The 26,340-nt window shown below is 43.3% G+C and overlaps 1 protein-coding gene and 1 long non-coding RNA gene across 4 annotated transcripts in view; one reads left to right on the top strand and one right to left on the bottom strand.

Moving 5' to 3' along the window:
* Window positions 1–26,340, bottom strand: part of WDFY2 (WD repeat and FYVE domain containing 2) — a 73,129-nt gene that overhangs the window by 37,139 nt on the left and 9,650 nt on the right. Inside the window, exon 2 of one of the 2 annotated variants that reach the window (XM_054995843.1) lies at window positions 2,112–2,179. The exons of the other annotated variant lie outside the window; for it this stretch is intronic. Within the exon in view, the coding sequence (XP_054851818.1) occupies window positions 2,112–2,179 (68 nt within the window). The remainder of the gene's footprint in view (window positions 1–2,111; window positions 2,180–26,340) is intronic. 2 annotated transcript variants of the gene reach the window in all.
* Window positions 972–2,001, top strand: LOC129340962 (uncharacterized). Of its 2 annotated transcripts, none has more exons than XR_008598077.1 (2): window positions 972–1,565; window positions 1,644–2,001. It is a non-coding gene; the product is annotated as an uncharacterized LOC129340962 (long non-coding RNA). The 2 variants fall into 2 exon arrangements; XR_008598078.1 differs by having other exon boundaries at window positions 1,773–2,001.

Below are 26,340 nucleotides of genomic sequence, written 5' to 3' on the forward strand. Positions count from 1 at the left end.
CGGAGGACACAGTATTTTTAACGATGGACGTTAACTCTTTATACACCATCATTCCTCATCAGGAAGCCCGAGAGGTAGTAGAAGAAGTTCTTACAACTACAGAAAACACTATCCCATCATCTTGCCTACTACAATTTCTCGATTTAGTTTTGAAAAAAACTATTTTTGTTTTGATGATCAATTTTTCTTCCAGAAAAAAGGCGTTGCTATGGGGTCCCCGGTGGCACCCAGCATCGCAAATTTATTTATGGCCCGTTGGGAGAGATTTCACATTTTACAAGACATCAACCCTTTCAGGGGTAATATTGTTTTCTTTTGTAGATATCTGGATGATTTATATTTTTTATTTCAGGGAGCTGCCCAGATACCGGATTTTTGTAAATGGCTTAATGAACGGGATGCGAATGTTAAATTCACCTGGCGGTCAGACCCCAACCAAATCAATTTTTTGGATGTAGTTACATATCGGGATGCCTTTCAAAAGATACAGGTTAGAACCTACAGTAAAGAGACAGATCGGAATTCATATTTGGAATTTGGTTCCTTCCATCCCCGGCACCTTAGACAAAATATACCATATGGCCAATTTTTGCGTATCAGACGGAATTCCACCACAATAACTGATTTCGACAGGGATGGTAGGCAGATGGAACGAATGTTTACTAATAGAGGTTACCCATCTAAAATTATATCTCAAGCCTTTTCTAAGGCTAGAGCTATAGATAGATCTGTACTATTTCAGACTCGGGAAGCCCTACCAGATCAAAGAATTAGATGGGCATTGGACTACACACCCTTAACATATAAAATTAAAAGAATCGTAGCTCGCCATTGGCCCCTCATTGAGGAGATTGCGGGATGTGAACAACCACCGTTATGTGGTTTACGAAGATCCAGGAGCCTAAGGGATGATTTAGTTCATGCTATGATGCGCACTCAACTTCAGGAAACATCATTACCTGTGGGAAATTTTAAATGTGGCCGATGTACTTTGTGTAAATTTATGCTAGAGGGGAAGGAGATTTTTGTTAAGGAACGGAAACTGACAGTTAAACACTTTGCATCATGTTACACATCGGGTGTGATATACTTACTTGAATGTCCCTGTGCTCTTTTTTATGTGGGTTGTACGATAAGACCATTGAAAACTAGGATCTTTGAACATATGTCTAGAATTAGGCACAGAGTAATGGAAGCACCCCTGGTACAACATTTTATCGAGCATCGTCATGAAGAAAATTCCTTTAAAGTAGCGGTACTGGAGGTTGTAACTAAGGGACATGCAAATCAAATTAAGCTACTGAGGAGGGAAGCATTTTGGATTGTCTTTCTGCAGACGATCAGACCGCACGGCCTCAATACGGAACTATCATTGAATTGTTTTTTATAATCAGTTATGTTGCTTTAAAGTTTTGAGATTGGATAATGAGTATGTGATTTAAACTGCAGTTGAAGGGTTTGGCCACAAGCAGGAGAAGATACAGCTGCTGTGACTGTGATACTGGAGACACACGTTTCCACAATAATTATTGATTCAAATACCCTATGCTGTGTGAATACAACAGGTCAGTTCCGCTTGGGGGATTGCAATAATACTTTAATGTTGGTTATTGTATATTAAAGTAAGAATGTTGTTTTTACAGCTATAAACCACGCCCCTGAAGAAGGGGACGAAATCTGTTTGTAGCCGGCCCCAGATTGGGCGTGGCAATGTATATGATAAGCTGTTTAGCTGAATTTATATGAGAAGACTTTTGTGATTATATTCCAAGCTGAATGCATATGAGAAGCTGTTTGGCTGAATTTATATGAGAAGACTTTGTGAAGACTCATCTGCATACCGTGATATTACTGCGATTAAGGAATACACATTGAGGAATACACACAGATGATAGACTCTCTGGACATCTTTATTGGCTATATATAAACAGTTTGTATAATTTTCGTGCAATTGCCTTTGAAATTACCTTATAATATCATATAAAAAGTATATTAATTCTTGGTTTGTTTCCCACGAGAAATTTCTCTCTCTTTTCTGTTGGTACTATTTGTGGGGATAGCCTTCATTTCTTGTTTCTAGGAAATAATTCTAAGCATCCCAGAATACTTACATGGCATAGTATGGTATATGCTAGGCCAATATTGACCATTCTCTCTCTTCAGCCATACACGAACAGTTCTGTAAAAGAGGGGGGAAAGGCATCTTTAGCATTTCCCCATTACCATCAGATCACCTTTTTTTAAAAAAGACACAACCATGCAGATTTGGCTGACAGAAACGTAACCCGTCACAAACGCAGGCTACAGTCTTGGTTTCAGAGGTTTAGACAACATTGTATTTAGGATTTCTCTAGATAAACCAGAAGTTGGTTTCCTCACCACACACTGGAATTCTAAATCAGGAGTGGTTTAGAATCCAGATTTGGGGTATATGGGTGGGGAGATACCAATTGGTCCAGATGTCCCCATATCGAATGCTCCAGGAATTAAGGTCTTGTTTGAATGCTTCCGAAACCAGAAAATATTCAATCATGCTCCACACCTGATTGGACGGAGCATACACACATAACCCATGTTCATGTCAGTCTTCACAGCTAGCTGTGAATGAAGGCAGAATACAGCTTCTCATGTTCCTAAATGGACTTAGACACAAGTTTACCACAAATTTAAAACATTCACAGGCTGAAGATTATGGCTAGCAGGAATTGCCTCTCTTAGAAGGTCTAATACTAGAAAAAGGAGATTAGGAACAGAAGGAAGTATTCTGACTACACTTAATATTAAGATACCCTAGCTCAGGCTAATACTTTATACAAGATCATGTTAAACCTTCATGTTACAATACATGTTTGATATGTTGTGTACGCCTCATATGTGACAGCATATGTGGTATCAGAAACATCTATATATCTGAGTTGATTTCATTTAGCTGTGTTATATGCGTCTAAGAAATTTCTAACCTCAAGATCAAGTCTTCCCCATGATATTAAACCTACATCTAATAGCTTTTTACCTTATGTAAATTAATCTCTGGATGTACTTTTACAGCAATTGTGGCAACAATTACAGTTACTGTAATTGGACAGGGGTCCAATTGGAAGCTATTCCTGGCAAGACAGCTTGATGCGACACAAGACACATGCACATGAACTAACGATTGCTAAAATGTTAATATGAAGAGCAAAGGAATGGAGATAATTGGGTGTATATCTGAAATTTATTGATATGCGATCTGCTCAGAGGACCAGCTGGGGAAAATACATAGGTGAAAGGAAATTAGCAGTGGAGAAACTTGTCTTCAACCCAGGCAACTCTTAAACCATAGTAATTAGCAATGCTCTGTGAAGACATGTACACCTACACCAATGGAGCCCGTTTGCAGCATCTCTAATGCAAGATTTAAGGCAGATTTTTTTAAAAAAAGGATGGATTATGAATTCCAAAATATGTTAAGATTGTGAAAAGGGGAGCTCAAGGTTAGCACCATCACCTTGCACAGCAATAACCTGAGCTGTGTTGTAGAATAAGGGTCCAGTGCGACATTTTAACACATGTAACTTGCAGGGTGGTTTGGAGGATAAAATGGAGGAAGGGAAAACCACAAACACCACTGTGAGCAGGCTTCACCCCAACACACACACATTGCAGCAACTCCCCATATTTCTACAATGTAGAAGACAATGCAATGTAGAAGACAACTGCAAAGTGTTTTGCAGTTCTACGGTATCATCCTACCACAAAGTGCTTCTTTGAAAAACTGCCAGTGGGCCAATCATCGAACTAAACCATCTCTCTTTGTCATGGCAAATGCTCTAGCCACAACCCCGCATTAAGTTAAGGATGATTAAGCCCACTCTAAGCAACTCCCTAACCACCATCCGGTGCATATCTTCGTGTGGTATACAGCCCAAATTAGAACAGACAACATGCGCAATTTCAAATATAAACTGCATAGATCTGAAAGTGTGCAAGACACTGAAAGAGAGAAAAAAAAACAGATCAAAATCACTTTGTTTCTAGGATACAATTTGACATCATCTCTGCTGGGATAACACTCCGTGACCACATTGTTTGTTATAGACGGACTGCTGCAAGGCAGAACAATAAAGTTCACCTGCATTTAACACTGGATGAGAACTGAGCACTATTCAAACGTGCAATGAAAATATTAATTGTGATAAATTAAGCTGTGTAGCAATAACCTGAAATTGGAGGGGGGGGGGGACACCTAATTTTTCCCAGTGGGGAAAGCCGAGAAAGGCCAGATAGTTGTCAGAAAAGTTTTGCATGAAGTTCATACAGTGACTGCCAAAGGCAAAAGCCAAGGCAAGAGGGTCAGAAATTATGGCCACAAGGAAACATAAGTGAAGATGGGAAGGAAGAGAGGTTGCAAGAGGTCATTACCGATTTCAAACCACCCTTCCTCTTGGCTGGAGAAGAGAGCGCCCAAAAAGCTGGCACTGGTTATGCTTATCCTTCAGCTGTGCTCGATAAATAAACCTTGAGAAATGAACTTTTAAAACAAGTGGAGTAAGGAGAACTTGGGAAAGCAACAATTTTCCAGTTTGGGGCTGCCATTTAAGACAGCAGTGGAAGAGACTATACAAATACAGTGAACTAGCTGTGCAAGGAACAAGGCCAAGCAAATTCTTTGAATTTATCTTATAAACCAGTGAATATTCATTTTTCTTAATTCATGGAAGTATGAAAGGCTGGCTTCACAGCCAGCATGCTGTTTCTTTTGAATTTTTTTGCATGGGAATCTTGATTTCATTGCTATATCCTCTTGAATTCCTTCCTTCCAAGAACTGGCACAGAGAGATGACTGACTCTGGAACAGTCTTTCTTCTCTTTTTTTGGGTGTGTGTGTTGTTTTGTTAACATAATGTGTGTGTTGTTTTGTTAATATAATGTGTATAAGATAACGGTAGTCTTTACAAAAATGAACAGCCGTATGACCCACACTGGAATGAAGGCGCACCATTTTTTCTTATTGTTAATCTCATTTCTTCAAAAAGACTGGGAAGAGAAGGGAAATGACAAAGCTGTAATACGTTTGTATTATTGATACTCTAAAAATGGTACTTATCAGATTACTCTAAACTGACAAAAAAGTTTTTTTTGTGAGAGTTAGTTGAACAGTAAAGCCATTTTTCACCTTATCTACTATACCAACACCTACAGCTGCCCAAACAGAAATTCTGGTTTTCCAAATACTTAAACTCTTCGACTCGACATAAGCCAGTTCAGTTCTGCAAGCAGCAGGGCATTTTTAATCCGTTTTAGAAAATCCCCTATGAGTTATGTCAGCATCTGTGGTTAAGGCAAAATCAGAAACGCGTCACAAACTAGATAATCTCAAAAGCAAAGGTGTCATCCTGTTTGGCAGATTGTTCCGAACTAGTTGGAAATGAACACAATTCACCCCCACAAATATCTAGTGTGTTCAAAGTGCACAAACTCTGCCTTTTAAAACACTTTTCACTCTGGCTTTTGTCCTCTTCCTATAAATGTTTTCAAGCTCCTCCAGTAACGTGTAGATTGTCACAACTGAAGAATCCATTCATGCAATAGCAAGAGAGAAATTTCTGTAAACACCACACACCCCTATGAACCCTTGGATACAGGTCACCAGCTTTTTCTAGAGCTTCAATAAAAACAGCTCACAGCCTAATGTTTTATTCACCAATGCTGGCACGTAAGTAAAAGAAAACCATGACGGAACACCTGCTGGGTAATCTTGAATATTTTGCAAGTTACCGGGTCGCTATTTAGAATCATTGCAGAATGTTTAGAATAGCAAGACATATTGTTCAGCACAACAGGGCGTAATCCCTTTTTTTGTACAATATATTTTTATTTTGAAAGAAACTAAAGAGTAAGATTTAAAATATTATAAGGGGCATAATCCTTGGGAGGGGGGAACCCAACTATGAAACCATAATCAAATTATACAGTTTTTATACACACACTTATTTCACACGCTTTATGACAGGGTCCAAGGGCATGTGATATAGGTAGGGTTGCCAGGTCCAGGATGGGAAATTCCTGGAGATTTTGTGGGTGGAGCCTGGAGAGGGTAGGGTTTGGGGAGGGGAGGAGCCTCAGAATGGTGTCATGCCATACAGTCTGCCCTCCAAAGCAGCCATTTTCTCCAGGGGAACTGATCTCTGTCACCTGGAGATCAGTTGTAATTCTGGGAGATCTCCAGTCACCACCTGGGGGCTGGCAACCCTATACCACCTGGAGGTTGGCAACCCTAGAAATAGGACTTTTACTGTAATTACGGACATCTGGGGCTGATTGGTGCCTGAATGTGATTCCTTCTGGACTGTCCCAAGTTCTGTGATGATCCCATCACATTTTTATCCCTCTCATCCTCCAAGGAGCTCAGAGCAGCTTCGTGGTTCTCCCCCTCCTTCATTTTATCCTACCAGCTCTGTGAGGTAAGTTAGGTTGAGAGTTCACCCTTCAGGGTTTAAAGGGGATTTGAATCTAGGTCTTCCAAGTCCTAGCCAGGCATGCTAACCACACCACCACACTGACTAAATAAAGAGGACCCTTCCTGTTTTTCTTCTGTTAAATCTGGACTATTAAGGAGGGCAATAACTATGTCTTTTTGGTTTATTCTGTGTAAGTGTTTATCTGAATTGACAGTATGGCCAGAGAGGCAAACTGAAAGGGAAGAAACACGAAGAATGCTAAGCAGTCTCCACCAACCTCTCCAGGCTAGATTCAGATGCAATATTTAAATGCATGACTCAACACTAGGTTTGCCTCCAAGACGGACACCTTACAGTCTAAATGGCTACAGCGCTGGCAATACAGAATTATTTCTACACGCAACACAAACATATTTTCCCCAAGATATTCAAGCACCAACCTGATCGCCTCTGAATATGTACAGTTGCTTCTTAGCTATCTAGAAAGGGAATTGGTATCTACTAGGAGGGAGAGAGTAGTTAATGTTGACAGACATCCCCCCCCACAAGCAGCCTGCCCAAAACAAAAGGTCCTGTAATAATGAGGCTATATTTAGGAAGTATAAACGATTTGATGAGATAAAATCTATCTAGCCATGAAAGATTTATACTATTCCAATTAGTTATACTGGATTTAATTTGAGTTATGATCCCTTTATGATTTATTTGCAGTATGTTGCTAATATTAGCTGAGATATTTACTCCTAAGTATCTTATTTGAGAAGTTAATTTAAATTTGAAGAGTGCTGCTATTACTTTGTCTGTAATTTCATCAGTATTTAGCGGCAGAAGATATGATTTACTTTGATTAACTTGTAGACCAGATATTAGTCCAAAATCAGATAAAATTGGTTGTAGATGTTGGAGTGACGCTAAAGGATCAGTTAAGTAAAGCAGCATATCATCTGCAAACAAACTTATTTTAAAAGTGTTTGTATCGATGCAGATTCCCTTCACCGATTGTCTTTCTCTTATAGCTACTGCCAAAGGTTCTAGGGCAATGGCAAATAGTACTGGTGAAAATGGGCACCCTTGTCTAGTTCCTCTGCTAATATTTAAATTTTCTGAAGTTCTACCATTGATTCTTATGTTCGCAATAGGATTGGAGTATATTGATTTTATTGCGGTGAGAAATTTAGAGCCAAATCCCATATATTCTAGAATATTGAGTAAATAAGGAACCTCTAGAGAGTCGAAGGCCTTCTCAATATCTAAAGATAAGAACGCTGCCTCAGTATTGTAAGCTTTACAGTGCGTTATTATACTTCCTAAATTTATATATTCAGAGCGATACCAATTTATATATCTCACACATACTTATCTCAATGGCAAAATATATTAAACAAATTTTTATGGCAGGATAAAAAACCCAGAGTTGCTTTTGAAACCATTAGACGTAAATCTTCGAATGGTGGGTTCAGTTACCCTAATTTAAATATATACCAAATTGCTACAAGACTAATAAACGTTATTCAATTGATGTCAAGCAACAATCTTCCCTCATGGGCATTTATCTTTCAGCCTTTATTAATCAAAAGATCATTACTTGAACTTATTTGGGAAAAACCCTGTAATTGTCCTTCTAAAATAAAAAATATACTTTCCTAAATGCTACATTAAAGGTTTGGGATCAAATTCGACATAAGATTCTTCCAAATATCTCTAGATTCTCTCCAATTATATTAAATTCCATGCTAGAACCAAGGCTGAGTAACTCATTTCGTTAATTTTGGCGACAAACACAAAAATTTAGATTGATAGATATTGCAAAGCATAATGGTTTTATGAGTAAACTAGAACTGGAACAAATGTTCCAACATTATCTGTCTGACATAACAAGATCTGGGATCATTTCATTACAGAAAAATTGAGTGACAAAATTTATCAAGCCGAGCACTTTCCCAAAAGCACTAATTTTCAGGAGAAATGGTCTCCATTCTATGAATATCTGGAAAACAATAATATCTGGGCGGTATCAAAGTTTCACAAATCTGTTTTTGAATTGCTATAATGTAGTTATTAGAATCTAAGCCTTATCACTGTTACTTTACATTGTATATAGTATTGTTATTTGGTTATTGGTTGTGTTTTAGCTACCAATTGTTACTTGTTAATCTGTGCTATCTTGTAATTTATTGTATGCATTTTATTAATAAAATTTTGTTTACAAAAAAATAATAATAATGAGGCTATATCAGTATCTGACCCCCATCTATTAAACCAAGGGCCCATATTGCCATAGCCTCTATCTACTTTGGGCAGACAGAGAAAAAAAACATAGCCCATGACCACTTCCAGCGAGTCTATCATGTGGCTTTGTCACGGTGACAGGAGGACTTCCACTGGAAACATGACTTTTCAAGTGTCACTAGGCAACATACCAAGTGTCACACACAGTCTAATTTGAGTCTATGACAGGAGATACTTGCCTCACCACAGAAATGACTGGAAGTCAGCCTGGATGGGGGGGCCTTTTCCTTTCTTCCCTTTTCTGTTCAACAACAGTTTCCATTTCTTTCTCCACTTACCCTCTTCCCCCTTTGGATTCCTTTTCTTCCTTTAATTTTTAGTCATCGTCCTTCTCATTTAACCCGGCCCCTCGCAAATTGCTACATTCCAAATCATACAGGAACCTTTTGTGCAACTGCATAATGCGCAGTTAGGTTAATTTCATCACAAACGCTCAGGGCAGTTTATAAAATAGATCCAGGCTCTGTTTCTATTCCCTTTATAAAAGCTGGCATTCAGCGGATGAAGCAAAAAGAGGGCTGCACGTGCCAAACTTCAGTGGGAAAGCCAAAGAAACAAGTCCTTCCTGTTTTTAACCTCACACCGGAGGACTAGCAAGTTCACGTCAGATCAACTACAGATTCTGATGCTTCAGGTTCTCTACGCTTTCCCAGTGTATGTACTAAATTAGGCCTGGGAGTTTAATGCCCCAGACAATTAGGGGAAGTATAAGCCTATACTCTTAACGCTCTTACCTGGTCCTAGGAGGGCCAGGTTATTCTGCATTAACTATAAGTTCTCTTTTCAGTCAGGACCAGTCACATACACAGCATAAGTATATGTTTTAAGGAACTTGGGAGTGACAGTAACCCTGCCCTGCCCTGGAGCTCATTGGCACCTGCAGAGTATTGGTAGAGAGGGGTGAGCCCAGTTTCATTTCAGTCAGGGCTCTGCAGACACATGGAAAGAGCCATAAACTCTCAGTGCTTGAGAGTCCCAAAGGAAGTGAAAAACCGCCCCCCACCCCGTTCGATGAAATATGCCAAGGGTCGGGAGAAGGCCCGTGATGAGCTTTTGCAGGTTCATCCTTACAAACGATAATAATAACATTAGATTTATATACCGCCCTTCAGGATGACTTAACACCCACTTAGAATGGTTTACAAAGTATGCTTTTACTATCCCCACAACAAAACACCCTGTGAGGTGGGTGGGGTTCAGAGAGCTCCAGAGAACTGTGACTAGCCCAAGGTCACCCAGCTGGCTTCCACTGGAGGAGTAGGGAATCAAACCCAGCTCTCCAGATTAGAGTCCCGCACTCTTAACCACTACACCAAACTGTCTCTCAAGTAGGTTTATCTCCTTTTGGAAGTGGGAAACCAAAATGATCAGGACATCCTAAAGATTACCCAAAGATTCCATGCCTCTGCTAGGGCTGGAATCCAGAGGACCAAAGAAAAATCACAACTGACAAACCTGATTTCCTGATCACAGAAACATGTTAATACGTGAACACTGCCTTGCTTTAAGCACCAAGAAACCAAAGGGAACATGGAGGAATGGAAGGCGCTTGTAGCATCACAGAGGCAAGGAAATCATGTTCTGCACTCTCTTCCTTCTGCATCGCTGATACTTTGTGCTATCGGCTATTCCATGCTAGCATCAGTGCATAATGAGGGGGAGGCAACACCTGCTCTGGTAAAGACAGAATTTCCAAGACAGATTAAGAGCAGAACCACAAGTGACACAAGGCACAGATTGGACACTTGTCAGCTTCCCTCAAGTTTTGATGGGAAATGTAGGCATCCTGGTCTCGCAGCTTGGCTCTCTGACTGCTGTCCAATGGACTTTTCAACTGTCACTTGTCCAACATTACGCCAAGCTGCCTACATTTCCCATCAAAACTTGAGGGAAGCAGACAAGTGTCCAATCTGTGCCTTTTGTCACTTGTGGTTCTGCTCGTAGATGAAGCAATTTCAGGGCCACGATACAAGCCTGAAAGGGCAACAAAGCTAAACACAAAACCAGGGGAGGAGGGGTGTAGTACAGCTAGTTTTCAGCCATCCAGACAGCACCACAGTAATAGAACTGTACAGTTTCTCATTCAAATGCTCCAACTGCTGCCAATATGTGGGAGCTTGTGCCCATTTATACATCCCTACCATAGCAAAGTATGTATGTGTGAGAAAAAGAGAGAAAAACAAGAATGAACAGGCAGGAATATTTTTCAAATTAGACCATCTCTCCCGTCTCACTCAGTTAACTTACTCAGATTCCTCAAACAGAAGTATGAGCATTAACCTTCTACGGGTTAACATTTCCATTTTTTCTGCAGCGCTAAGCATTCAGGAAACAGATGAGACTATGTGGCAATCTTCCATGCTGCCTGACAGCTCATGCTTAAAAGAAAGCAATTTGCAGTTTTTCTTTAAAAGCGGAAAATGATAAGGCAATACTTCCAGAAGACAGTAGGAATGTGACCTGTGGGCCAAGTCTGCCTCGTCCCCACCCACAAAGATCTATGTCAGAGGGTTTTATTCTTGGGGGGTGGGGGATGCAATGGATCTTGAGCCTTTAGCAGAGAGCAGAATTACACCACCACCCTGCCACACTACTGGTTCAATACGAACAAGTAAAAACCAAGTATCTACAGAAAGCACCAGTTGGCCAACGCAACTAGCCCAATCTTCCATTTGACTCTCCAGGCAAACCATAGAATTATTTTCATTTCATTCATTTGGCAAACACATGTACAGAAACTGGCTTACAGGAAAGTCATATTATTACTGTATTTGTATTACTGTTCTAGTGTAGGAATGCAAAGCAGATGGTGCAAACAGCCTTACCAAAACTAAGGTTTGGGTGGTTAGGGGAGCTCCTAGGATCCATACACCTTTCACTTTGACTCCAGTGGAAGAAAGGATGTGACATAAATATGCAAAATAAACAGTGCTGAGTATCTAATGATCTGTGGGAATGGGGCGTTTAAAGCTTCCCCCTCCCACTGTGCTTAGCCCCCCAGTTTTGTTTCTGGGGGTCGGCAGATGCTTGGGAACATCATAGGAGCGAAATAGGGATCTGTTACGGGAAGGAAGAATCGCCACCCTTTCTTCCAAAGACATGAAGTCTTCTCTGCTGTGTGGCTGGATACATAACATGCACTTGATAAATATTCTCCAAGACAGTGCTGGACAAGATTCCCCTAGGACCCTGACTATCCACCCTGTTCCCACCTGCAACAGCGAAGAGATTCAAGTCTAGACATAGGTTGGAGCAGAGTGGAAACATTTCCTTTGCATCACCTGGCTCAAAGAATTTTAATTAGCAGACCAACATGTGGCTTAATTAGTATATACAGTAAACGGTGCACTGCACTGAGAATATACCAGAGAGAATCCAAGCTCTTGCTTCTTAATATTCTCTTCCATACCACAGTTAGCTCCAGAATGTAACAGCGGGCCGTTCACCTGCGGCTTTGCCCTGTTCCACTGGAAAGGGATACAAAGCACAAACTGTTGTGTTTGCAGACTGTCACAACAACTCTTTCCTAGTATGTACTCGCCCTCTAAAAACCATGTTTTAGAAATGTTACGTGCGCTCTCATGAAGAGTTTCTTGAAAAGAAAGATCAAGATGGTTAGTCAGTGTTAGTCTGTCTGCAGCAGTAGAAAAGAGCAAGAGTCCAGTAGCGGTATCTGAAGGAGTAAGCTGTGGCTCACGAAAGCTCATACCCTACCACAAATGTTGTTAGTCTTATAGGTGCTATGGGACTCTTGCTCTTTTCTACTTGATAAGAAAGGTAAAAGCTGGCAAACAATCTACCATTTTAATCTCTGTGTTGAGAGAGCATGTGTTAGACTCATTACACTGTGCAGACTAATTCTGCGCTCTTTGGGGCTTCCGCAGAGGTTCTGTGGAAGACAGCCTGAAGTGTGGAGGGTTTACTTTTCTAGATTCTTTCAGAGCCAAACTGTGTCTGCCTGACACAGATTGGACACTTGTCAGCTTCCCCCAAGTTTTGATGGGAAATGTAGGCATCCTAGTCTTGCAGATTGGCTCTCTGACTGCTGTCCAATGGACTTTTCAACTGTCACCTGTCCAACATTCCGCCCAGCTGCCTACATTTCCCATCAAAACTTGAGGGAAGCTGACAAGTGTCCAACCTGTGTCAGGCGTCACTTGTAGTTTGGCTCTCAGGAACCACTAAGACAAGCATAAAACAAATGGCATCACGGTTCACACAGAATTAAGCTCACCATTTTATCAGGCTCATTTAAATGGGCCAATTCTTGTCTTTTAGAACCCAGATAAGAAGGATCAGATCTGGAGCTAATGTTTTCAGCATGGGTTTTTTCAGCAGTAGTGCTTTGGTTTATCCCCTAAATCCTGCGCACATTTTTTCATATTTTTTTCCTGGTTCTCCCTCTGAGTCGGAGGACATCCTGGGTGTTTCCCACCGTCCAATCGGGGAGGCAGGAAAGTTGATCTTTCTTCCTCTTCCTGTGGATGTATGTGGGAACACCCCCTTTGCCTTCAGTTCCTTTCCTGCCTCAGGGGAGAGCAGTTCACCTTAGGCTAGCTCTTCACTGCCTTCCTAATTAAATCTATCTGCTATAATCTTCCCTTCCTATTTCTTCCTATTTCTTCCTCTTTCTTTCTTTCACCTTAATTTCCTATCTTCCACTGCTTTCTTCTCCTATACCTTCCTGTTTGGAACGTGTCAAGGAGAAGATTGAAGACTGAGAATGGCCTCGGCGGCCTCATCGGATTCTGAAGAGAGTTTTTTGGAGAGGGCGAGCCATCCCCCAGGAGCTGTCTTACCGATGGCGGGGATGTGTTCAGCCGGCGCCGGCTCTCCTTGCGAGGCTGAGCGGCTCCCCGGCGAGAAGATTCCTTTGGGAGAAGATCAGCCCTCTAAGAAAAGGCCTCGTCTCCAGCAGAGGGAGCCCCAGAGCTCGAGAAGTCTGAATCAGGAGGCCTTTAGCTGCAGCAACGGAGGGAGCTTCGTTTTGGCGGCAAACAACAGCGCGGCTAGCGTTTTCCCGCCAAGGCCAAATGACGCGCTTCCCAACCTCCCGGCGGGAGAAATGGGACTTAATCAGGATCCAAACGTTCAGGAGAATCAAGTAAGTGCCGCTTACCTTACTATGCCCCCAGAAGTGATGGGTTTTCTGCGACAGACCATGAGGGAGGAGATCCTGGCTCTTCATAAGTCTAAGCAACTTCAACCCTCTCAACCTTCCTGCCCTAAGGGACATCGGGATGCCCAGGAGAGTTCTGCCATGCCTTGGCCCACCAAGGCAGCAAGAAAATCCAATGCTTACCCCAGGGGGGTTGGTAGAGACTGGCCTGCAGAGGCTCCCTCCCCCAGTGAAGATTCAGATGGTGGGGACTTCCTCTCTGAGGAAGATCAGGAGGAAGAATCCTCTAGCCATGAACACTCTAACAGACTGTTCCAGGCTGAAGATTATCAATATCTTTTAGCTAAAACCCTTTCCGCTCTTGAGCTTCAGGAAACATCGAAGGGGGAGGAAGAGTCATCTACTGGGGACCCTAAGTCCAGACCTAAGGGGAATAAAGAGTTTTTCCCTAGATCAGAAGAGAGATCTAAGGTTTTTCCCTTTCCTGAATACTATGAAAAACAATTGATGGCTGAGTGGGCCACTCCAGCCTCTTGCAAGCATTTCTCTAATAATGTTAAAAAGTTATATTCTCTTCCCAAATTTGCCACTGAGCTCTTGCAGGTTCCCGCCGTGGATGCGCCAGTGATAGCCCTGCAATCCCATGGGCTTCTGTCTGAGGACGGCCAAGGGGCTATTAAGGACAGTCTGGACAAAAAGGGAGACATAGCCCTGAAGAGAACGCATGAAGCCCTCGCTATGGCAATTAAAGCTTCAGCCATCGCATTGACAGTCTCCCGTGCCTCGGTGGTCTGGGCCAGACGTCTTATAGAGTTACTGCCCGACAATAACAAACGTCTCTTGGAAGGGGCAAATAGGATGCTGAAAGCAAGTACCTTCACGGCCGACGCCACACTAGACGCGATGTCCTTCTGTGCCAGGGCCATGTCATCTACTACGGTCACCAGACGCATGTTGTGGCTTAGAGCCTGGCAAGCAGACATTCAATCTAAAGTCATATTGTCATCTTACCCGTTCCAAGGTAGAAAGCTGTTTGGTGAACAACTGGACAAGATACTAGTGGAGACGAAAAACAAGAAGAAAGCTCTACCTCGATCGCTTAGAGGGAACGAAAGACGCACATTTCGCTTCCAGCCCTTCAGGACAAACCACACCTTGCCCAGACAGCGACAGGAGAACAAGAGAAACTGGTCTTTCCCGAGATCACAGTCACGAAGAGGTAACTTCTCGTCCAGACCTCACAAGTCCATGGAAGCCCGTGGCTTCAGGCCTGACGCAGAGGACAAGGGTCAGAAGCCCTGACTCGAGGGAAGCCCCGGTAGGAGGGAGACTACTTCTGTTTTGTCAGAGCTGGGCGGATTCCCAGGCGGACGCCTGGGCCATGGAAGTAGTATCGTTTGGCTACTCAATAGAATTCTTCTCTCTCCCACCGGAGCGTTTTCTATCATCCCCACTCAAGAAAGACCCAACCAGAAGTGCTATTACAATCAAGGCCGTGCGTCATCTGTTGGATATCAGAGCCGTGGAACCGGTTCCTCCGCACGAGAAGGGCACAGGAGTGTACTCCATCTTCTTCACCGTGCCCAAAAGGAACGGGGACTGGAGATCCATCCTGGATCTGAAGTTTGTCAACCGCTTCATAAAACTGAGACACTTCAGGATGGAGACCCTGCGCTCCATCGCGGAGGCCCTGCGCCAGGGAGAGTACTTGACATCAGTGGACCTGACGGAAGCCTATCTCCACGTGCCAGTGGCCCCTCCTCATCGACGTTTTCTAAGATTCTGTGTCAACGGCAAGCACTTCCAGTTTCGCGCCATGCCTTTCGGCCTTGCCACTGCTCCAAGGGTATTCACGAAACTGTTGGTCGTCCCGGTTGTCAAACTACGGGAGATGGGTCTGCACCTACATCCATACCTCGACGACATTTTGATACGGTCAAGTTCTCAGGAAGCGTCGATCGAGGACACAGACTTAGTAATACAGGTGCTGGAGCAGCATGGCTTCCTGATCAACAGAACCAAATGCTCATTGCAACCATCGCAAGTCCTGGAACACCTGGGACTGTTAGTCAACACGCGATTATGTTCCTTCTTCCTTCCAGAGGAAAAGATCAAGAAGACCAAACAGAGGACAGCCGTCATCATCAAACAACGCAAGTCCTGCATCATGGAACTGACAAAATTGCTGGGCCTCCTCGTAGCCAATTCAGAAGCTATTTTTTGGGGACGTTTTCACACTCGATCTCTTCAAGCTCTTCTACGACCTTATCAGCACCACATTGCTCAAAAGAGATCTATCAGAATACAAGTTCCTCTATCAGTCAAAAGCAGCCTTCGTTGGTGGACCATCGACTCCAACCTCCGACAAGGCAAGGGATTCCTGACTCCACAGCCCATCCAGGTGTTCACGGATGCGAGCCTCTCGGGTTGGGGAGCATCGATGGACAGACGAATCGGACAGGGTCGATGGTCTCCGATCGAACAAAAGTTACCGATCAATGTGCTGGAACTGAGAGCGATCTATCTAGCTCTCATTCAGTTCCAGGATCAACTAGACTCACACCACGTTCTCATCCGCACGGACAATGTAGCGGCGAAAGCCTATATCAACAGGCAAGGAGGGTCCAGGTCATCACGTCTTCAGAAGGAGGCACACAAGATCATCAGCTGGGCGGAGGACAACCTTCTTTCGCTACAGGCAGAACACATCAAGGGAGTACTCAATGTGGAAGCAGACTGGCTGAGCCGGGAGTCTCTTCACCCAGGGGAATGGTCTCTCAACAGGGAGACCTTCAACCTCCTCACAGAACACTTCGGCACTCCAACGGTGGATCTGTTCGCCTCTCCACGGAATCACCAAGTACGGAGGTTCTTCACCAGATACTTCCACCCAGCAGCAGAGGGCACGGACGCCATGACATCGCTGTGGCCCAGAGGCCTGCTGTACGCCTTCCCTCCGCTTCCAGTGCTGCCCAGACTACTGAGACGAATCCAGGACCAGGCAGCAACACTGATTCTCGTAGCCCCATACTGGCCCAGAAGGCCTTGGTTCTCGACTCTGCTATCGCTGTCGACCCATCCCCCATTCCGCCTGCCAATACGCCCGGATCTACTGCTTCAGGGACCGTTCTGGCATCCTCACCCGGAGTGGTGGTCTTTGACCGGCTGGAGATTGAGCGGAGATCGCTACTTCAAGTAGGTTATCCGACAAAGGTCGTGGACACCATGCTAGCTTCAAGGAAAAGATCTACGAATAGGATCTACAATTCAACGTGGAAAGCCTTTGTTCGCTGGAGCAAACGTAAGAAAATAGACCCAATGTCCCCAACAATTCGAGACATCCTGGGTTTCCTACAAGAGGGGTTGGACAGAGGCCTAAAACCTCCTACCTTGAAGAAGCAAATGGCGGCTATCGGCTCAATAATTCCTAGAATAGGAACATCTTCATTGTCTACACATCCTCATATTAAAAGGTTTCTGCGGGGAGCCTCTCTATTGAAACCCTCGGTAGTGCATCGCTTCCCGACCTGGAGGCTACATATTGTGCTCAAGGCTCTCACTAAATCTCCTTTTGAGCCCTTGCGTGACATCTCTCTCAGATGGCTAAAATTAAAGACAATATTCTTAGTCGCGATTACATCAGCACGTCGGATATCTGAGCTGAGTGCACTGTCCATCAGGTCAGATCTATGCATTTTTCACAAAGAGAAGGTGGTGCTCCGGATGGATCCTTCCTTCCTCCCCAAAGCCTATTCGACTTTTCATCGAGCACAGGAGATTGTCCTTCCATCGTTCTGTCCGGACCCTAAGCATCCCAGGGAACGAGACTGGCACACCCTTGACGTGCGCAGGGCGCTCAAGGCATATATTATCAGGACGGAAGCATTCCGCCAAACACAGTCGCTGTTCGTCAATATTTCCACTCCTAAGTTAGGACAGAGGATGTCTTCTTCTTCCATTGCCTATAGTATCAAGACCTGCATCAGCGAGGCATACAAGGCTCTCAGGTTGGAAGTTCCAGCTGGCATCACGGCGCATTCTACTAGGAGCGCAGCTACGAACGCGGCCTTCAGGAGGAATGCCTCCATAGAAGAGGTCTGCAAAGCGGCTACGTGGTCCTCAGTATCAACGTTCGTCAAACATTACCAATTACATACGTACTCGTCGGCGGACGCAGCATTTGGTAGAAGAGTTCTGCAACACGTCGTAGAGGACGAAGATCATCTCCCACCCGAATCATGAAGGGACTGCTCTGGGAGCACCCAGGATGTCCTCCGACTCAGAGGGAGAACGGCCCCTTGGATACTCACCGTGAAGGGTCCTTCTCCTCTGAGGTAAGGAGGACATCCTGCCCTCCCGAGCTCTTCGTCCTCTGTCTGAGTGTTTACTAATATGATCATTCTCACTCTCTTCTACCTCTGAACTAATTAATTAACGGCTACAGTTTGTCTGTTTCTCTACCTTGTCTAGTAATGTAAAGTGATGACAGGGTTCATAGTTAGTAACAGTTGACACTGTTCTTTACTTACAAGTTCTTATCGTTTCAGTATTAAAGTTAGTAGAGTTATTTGCTGTATGGACTGCTGTGGGGAGACCTCCGGAACTGAAGGCAAAGGGGGTGTTCCCACATACATCCACAGGAAGAGGAAGAAAGATCAACTTTCCTGCCTCCCCGATTGGACGGTGGGAAACACCCAGGATGTCCTCCTTACCTCAGAGGAGAAGGACCCTTCACGGTGAGTATCCAAGGGGCCGTTCTTTTAAGACCACTTTAACCCCCATTTTTTAAAAGCTGGTTCTGAGTCACTTTGGTTCCTTTCGGTTTTGTTTCACCCCCCTCCAATCCACTTTTTGATGATTAGATGTTTGTTACTGTCAAATCATTCCCCGTTCCATCTTCCTTTACCCTCCCCCTAGTTTTTTTAAATCTTTTTTCTGAATCATCTCGTTCATACTGCTATATCAATATACCATTGTAATAACAGATGCAGCAAATTCTCTGAATTTCCAGCTTTCATTTATTATTTTTTATTTGATTTTACTTCATTTATACTCCACCTATCTCCTCCATGGGACTCAAAGCAGCTTACATCATTCTTCTCCTCTCCTCTTTTTTCTCCTCACAACAACTCTGTGAGGAAGATCAGGTTGAGAGTGATGACTGGCCCAGACTGATATAGTGGTTTTTTTAAAAAAAGAAGCAAGACTCAAGCTTCTTCCCTTGTGGAGGCATAAGGAAAAAAGGCATATCTCCTTAAAGGAAGGAGCTATAGACTTCCTTTTTTAAAAACTGAAAGCTGGGAATTCAAAGAACCGTCTCTATCTATTATTACAATTGTTTATGAAAGTGATGATATTTTTAAAAACTGCAAAAGCCCTAGTGGCTCAGGGAAGAGGGGTAGCCACTTCCGGTGCAAGAAAAACAGCGTGGTTTGAAAAGGACACAGCAGGTGCTACTCTGGGCTCCAACCCCACAGAGGTTGGTTTCCTCCTCTGGTGTTGGCCTCCATCTCCTCACTCTGGGTCAGTCCAGGCAGGATGTTTTGGTTTGGACTGGGGGGAGGGCGCTTAGGAATGGATAGTGGAGCTGTTCCCTGTTTAGACTTTTCCGTGCAAAGCCAGGTCATGTGTTCATTTTCAAATTAAAAAAAAATTCAGGCCTTATATTGATATATCACTATGTGCATGCACAAAAAATAAAAAAGGGTGTGTACTGTCACCAGTGTGCTGTGATGCCAACAATGATAACAGTATCCTTGCCTAAAAACGGATTCTTTAAGACATATGAGGAAGAAAATAAACTGACTCAACAATCGTAAAAATGCAGAGGGAGGACAGACATGCGGAAGAATCGTACCCAGATTCCAATGCTTGTAGACTGACTGCTGAGAAAAATCAACAATCTTCATTGCATTAGCAACAAGCCACGGCAAAAATACAAGAGAAAATTAAATATCCATCAAGATAACATTTAAAAATAAAATGCAATTTCTGGACATTTTCACAGAAAGGATTAAGATACAGAAACACCATTTAAATATCTGATAATAAAACACCGTACAGTCCATCAGCCAGTGACCCAGAGTAGAGCAATTACGGGTCAACCATGCTTGGGTCAGCATGTTTGGGCTAGCTTGTGAGAGAATGACAGGTCCCGGGGACAACTGGCGAGTTTCACAGCAAGTGGGAATTTGAACTGCAGTCTCCTCAAGTTTTGTCCAACATTATTTTTATTTATTTATTTATTTTTTCAATTTATATACCGCCCATCCCCAGGGGCTCTGGGCGGTGAACAGTTAAAATCGATAAAAACAAAAACTAAAATCAATATACAAATAATAAAACAAATTAACAAGGTGCAGTGGTGGGGAGAACCTTCCCTACCCCAAAAGTGGGAGGCCGACATGGCACCGCCCCCTTCAATCACCAAACGTCTGGCGGAACAGATCTGTCTTACAGGCCCGGCGGAACGATAATATGTCCCGCTGGGCCCGGGTTTCCATTGACAGAGCGTTCCACCAGGCTGGGGACAGGACTGAAAAGGCCCTGGCCCTGGTTGAAGCGAGGTGGGCTTCCTTAGGGCCGGGGACCACAAGTAAATATTTATTCGCTGATCGAAGCGATCTCCGGGGAACGTACAGGGAGAGGCGGTCCCGAAGATATGCCGGTCCCAACCCACTCAGGGCTTTAAAGGTAAGAACCAACACTTTGAACCTGATTCAGAATTCAACCGGAAGCCAGTGCAGCTGGCGCAGGACAGGTGTGATGTGTGACTGGTAAGGTATACCAGTCAGGACCCGTGCCGCCGCATTCTGGACCAGTTGTAGTTTCCGGATCAGGCCCACGAGTAGCCCAGCGTAGAGTGAGTTACAGTAATCTAGCCTGGAGGTGACCGTTGCATGGATCACTGTAGCCAGGTCCTGGGGCGTCAGGTAGGGGGCAAGTTGCCTGATCTGACGAAGATGGAAAAATGCAGACTTGGCAACCGCCGTGACCTGGGCCTCCATCGATAGGGAGGCATCCAGGAGCACACCCAGACTCTTTACCACTGGCAAAGTTACCATCCAGGGCAGGAAGCTGGATCCCAACATCTGGCAGCCCCCATCCCAGCTGCAGGACCTCCGTCTTCACTGGGTTCAATTTCAATTTATAACCATTATATCGCTCAGAGTAACCAAAGACTACTTCAGGTGAGTTGCTGTGTCTATCTGCAGAAGGAGAAGATTCGAGTCCAGTAGCACCTTAAAAGAACAAGATTTCCATGGGAAAGGTTTTCAAGAGCCAAGCCCCTTCTTCAGATATCTGACGATGGGAGCTTGACTCTTGAAAGCCAGCCATCCAAATTTGGCAACCATCTTGGTTAATTTTTTATTATTACCCGTCAATCATGCTGGCGGGTAATAATCAAAAGTTAACCAGGATGGTTGCCAAATTTGGATGGATGGCCTATTAAATTAGGAGAGAGAGAAAGAAGTACAGATAGGTTTAAATGTAGCTCCAATTTTGTTATTTAATTTTTAGAATATTTGAATTTTAAAACTTTGCTTATATGGGATTGTATTCTTTTTTAACATCCTTTTATTTTAACTGTTATTTATTTGTTTTCTAACAAACTGTTTACTGGTTAATGACCGTAATAATAAAATTGATTGACTCTTGAAAGCTTATACCCTGGAAATTTTGTTGGTCTTTCAGGTACTATTGGATCCATTTCCCTTTCTAATTCCCTCTCCCATCTTAATTTGATGTTGGGACATCAGTTAGGGAGGGATAGTATAGACTGGTTTTATTTTAGGAGGTATAATTATTTACTTGTATTGCCAGTAGGGAAACTCCCCCCTCCCCCTCCCCCCCACACAAAGTCCTAATTCTATAAACAGACTAATCCAACTCCTGATATTCTCTCCAGTTGGGAGCAAACGGGGGCCGGGGGGGGGGACGGACTAAAATGAAAACTGCTCATGCATACTTCAAAGCAAAGTAAACTGATTTAGTTTCTGGGCATAATGCAAAAATTGTGCTGGGGGATTGTATGTGTGCTTGCAGTAATAGATTGTTAAGCAAAACACAAGCTATGAGAGAAGAAAATTCTTATTTTACCATTACAGGATATTCCCTAGTGGATGCAGCTGGAATACAAGGATATGTTAAGTACTGTTCTAAAACGGATTTGCTAGTATTAAACACTGCTATACATAATAATGCTATCCACAGAAGCCCCTTCTTAATGCTCTGAAATCCAATTCAAATAAGCCTTTCTAGTCCTTTGTTTGCAAGCCAGATAAGCAACTAGTTACCCAAACCCTACCCACTCTGGATTCTTTTTTGGTTTGAAAACCTGCTGAATGGTTTGAGTCAGACAAAGGTTTTTAAGCAGATCAATTCCATGTCCAAGAAACAGGAAATTCCATGTCCAGTGGAACAGGAAAAGATGATGGGTCGAGACCTATACCCAGGAACTGTTCTGGGGGGCAAAATACCGTAAGCTAGTCCTAGCTAGGAGTGATTTCCCTGTGCCATGCTTGAACTCAAAAAGCAGGGGTGGACATGCATTCTGCTGAAAGCAACTGTTTATTTCTCATTTTTACAGGGAAGATGTTTCATTTTTCAGCTCTCAACTCTAGGCATCCAGTCCCTTGGCTATTCCAGACAACAGGAAACTGCATCCAAGCAACCACCGTATTCAAGGGAATTCTGAGAGCTCTCATTTAAAAACAAGCTTCTGTCATTGTGAAGACTTAGGAACGCCATGTGACCAATCAACATCGCCCATATGCAGGCAAAGATTACACTGACCCAAATTCTAGACTGAAGAGGCAAGAAGGTCAAGTGAATTTCAGAGAACAAAAAGAATTTCACTGTAGACGGAGCAGGGTTGCAAACACCATTAACTGATGCAAGTAAAAACAACGTATCAGAAGCAAAGCAGGCATTTCTTCCTTGCATTAAATAATAGTGATGTTTAATATTTAACTATAATATTGAATCTACTTATTTCTAACTGAACTTCATTTTCCAAGTCTTTTTTTTTAAAGGCTTCATTGAAAAGCATGACATAAAAACAATCTTTTGAAGTCTGGGGAACTGAGTTAAGTTTTAAATGGTTTACGAAAGTTTGAAACTTGGAATATGACTGAGAGTACATTTACATAACCAGATTAGGCTTCCAGAAAGTGTACCCGCAAGAAGCATCAACAGAGTCTGAAAGGGCTCTGTTCAGGTACCGTTCAGCCAACCCTGCCAAAGGAACAGGAGTCAGAAAGCGTTTGCCAACATGCTTGATGGCATCGAAGAAAAGCATGGACTGTCACATGACCTGTTCAGGCAAGAGAAATTTTTCGTCCCACTTGCAAAAGAGCAAGGAGAAAAAATACAATCCACTGACAGTATCTCAAAAGAATACTACCTTGGCCACTATGGATGTGCCGGCTCGATATACCGACATCCCACACAGACAGACTGCAAGCCATTAGAAACGTTATCCTTGATAATACCATAGAGCACACCTTACCACCAAACTCTTTTCTTCTCCCGTAAATGCTTCAGATTTCTACCCTTCAGGTCAATGGCACAATCACAGACATCCGCATAACTGCCAAATCTACAAATATTGTTCAAGGCTTCCTCAGCTACTACAAACGAACAACTCTCCCATAATTTTACCAACAATGTTTTCATTATCTAGATACAGGGGAAGGAGGCTCTTGAGAAGCTGAGTCCACTTTAAGTTCAACAGCTTTTGTCATACACAAGTTTATGTTCAGGACATCACTGCGTAACTATGTGAGGAACACACAAACACTGCCTCATACCCAAAACCCATCAACTGCCACACATGCTTCCAGTTACCACCCTGTACACACTACACAATCCACTCACACTTGAAAGATTTCCAACAGGCATTCTTGAGATTACAAAATGAAGTGGAAAGATCAGCAAAGCCAGAATGGTAGCCAGAAACCATGCCCTAAAAGACAGGCCCCAAAGAAAGAACACCACCGGTTGTCATCTACAGTTCCCTGTTCAAATAAGTTGAACACATCATTATCATTCTGGATAATAATACTTCTCTCCCATAAGCCTTAGGTGGCAAACAGCCCCTTAAACCCAGAACAACTACTCACAAACAGACCAACCACCAGACACAAACCCTGCAGCCAACATTACATCCAGGTAATAAAAGTATATCCATTATACATCATCTTGAGCTCATACACTTACTCATTTTGAAGAATGATATATGCTATCATGTGTTAACAATGGCTTTCTGCTCTCAACACACACTTCAGACCCTGTGTAAAAGAACAGACGCAAATCTACCGGGACCCTGTTTCTTACCTGAAGGTCACAATTCTTCAACAAAAGAACTTCAAAAGGATTCCAACATGAACTGCAGTCCATCAACAGGTTTCAAACTACTGTGCTTAACTAAACCAGTGAAAACCCTCTTATTACCAGGGTTAAATGGCTTAATGTAAATAATGAATGGACTCTGTATTTCCCCCCGAAACAATCTGAATGTTACCTAATTACAACCTGTGCTTCTTACATTTCATGGCCCCTTGTGTGTGTTTTTTCCATACTTCCTAAACTGATACATTATATTTATTGAGCTGCATCTGCTGGCATGCTCCCAAGCACCAGATATGTTCTTCAGGCCCAAGCTACAAGTGACGAATGACACAGGTTGGACACTTGTCAGCTTCCCTCAAGTTTTGATGGGAAATGTAGGCATCCTGGTCTTGCAGCTTGGCTGCTGTCCAATGGACTTTTCAACTGTCACTTGTCCAACATTCCGCCAAGCTGCCTACATTTCCCATCAAAACTTGAGGGAAGCTGACAAGTGTCCAACCTGTGTCAGGCGTCACTTGTAGTTTGGCCCTCAGATAGCCTCCTCTTGACAGTACCCTCTTCTAGGACTGTTGGTATAGCAACAGTTAGATCATGGGATTCTTCTGCCATAGGCCAATTTTTCTGAAAAGGCCTATCAGAGTGGGTGATAAGGGTTCATTCACTAGCACTCTTCCGAAAGGTATGTACAAAGGGTTTATGCCATGGGGCATTTGGTGGACGGCAAATATGGCTAGGTATTGTTTTTATCATTTTGCTGGATATTTATGTTGTTGTTATGTCAGCTTTGTTGGTCTGAAGGAAGGATACAAATATTTTAAATAATAAATAGTGAGGATCCACTGACTGCATCTGAAAATTAATTTTGTTTTTTTATTTTACTTCATTTGTCCATCTTTTCCTCCAATGGGACCCAAAATGCTTGCATTGTTCTCCTCTCCTCCATTTTACTGTAACAACAATCCTGTGAGGGAGGCTGAGAGTATGTGACTGGCCCAAGGTCACCTGCAAGGTTCCATGGCACAGTGGGGATTCAAACCTGGTCTCCTATATCCTACTCCAGGAGTTCCCAACCTTTCGGAGCCTGCAGGCACCTTTGGAGTGGGAGGTGAGCGCCACCCTAAAATGGCTGCCACAGGAGGCAGAGCCAAACCACAAATGGCTGTTGCAGGAGGCAGAACCAAATGGAATACTTCCCTCCTTATACCTCCTGTGAAAAAGAAAAGCCTGAAGGGGGGATGGAACCACACACTGGAAAGCCCAGGTACTTACTAGCCCTCCTGATTTTTCATTGGAAATCCTGTCATCTGAATGAGGGCTACCACAGACTAACACGGCTAACTCCTCTGCAGTAATAAGTCCTGATTTCTAATAGGCCCCATCTGCTCTGTGAAAAACTTGGCAAGCACCAGAGGAAGTACTGGCAGGGGCACCACGTTGAAGGACCAGTAGTCTTACTGATATATAACACTGGCTCACTGAAGAAGTGGGCTCTCTAGTACAAACTTAAGTGAAGTTCTTCTACGTCAGGGTATTAGGAAAGCCTCTCACCATAGGGCAAATTCAGGGTATCCAAAAGATGTAACCAACAGGGATAAGGGGTAAATGCATCTCATTAATACCACTTGCCACAAAACACTGGTAAGAAGCTGTTCCCTTTGCAGGGGAGAAGGAGATGACCTAGGATGGAAAGAAAAAGGAAGTCTCAAGGGTAAACAGAAAAAGAAAAGGCAAAATGTGTAGAAGAACAAAAAGGCAGAAGAAACAGAATTTTTGGTGAAGAAATGGGGACCAAAATGCCAATATTGAGCAATGGTCTGACAGCGGAGAACTGAGCAACTGAAAGTTGCATGTCTAAAGAAAGGATGGGAGAGAGAGGGAACATGTACTCAAGGAGGAGAGAAACCTGAAATAAAATCAAACAAGAAGAACGTACCCAAAAGAACAGCTGCAGAAAATCAATCCATTCCTCTCAGTGCTCAGTTTCTAGATGGTACTGCCCAACTGGCCATGGATTCTTGTTCTGTAACCAGGCAGCACCCCCAGCCCACCTCCCCTGCTAGTTTCAAATGTGCCTGGGAACGGCATTCTGTACAAGCTAAGAGTTATATTCCTATTCTATCCAACATTACGCATATT

This window comes from Eublepharis macularius, chromosome 1 (assembly GCF_028583425.1).
Source record: "Eublepharis macularius isolate TG4126 chromosome 1, MPM_Emac_v1.0, whole genome shotgun sequence".
Classification (NCBI taxonomy): Eukaryota; Metazoa; Chordata; class Lepidosauria; order Squamata; family Eublepharidae; genus Eublepharis; species Eublepharis macularius.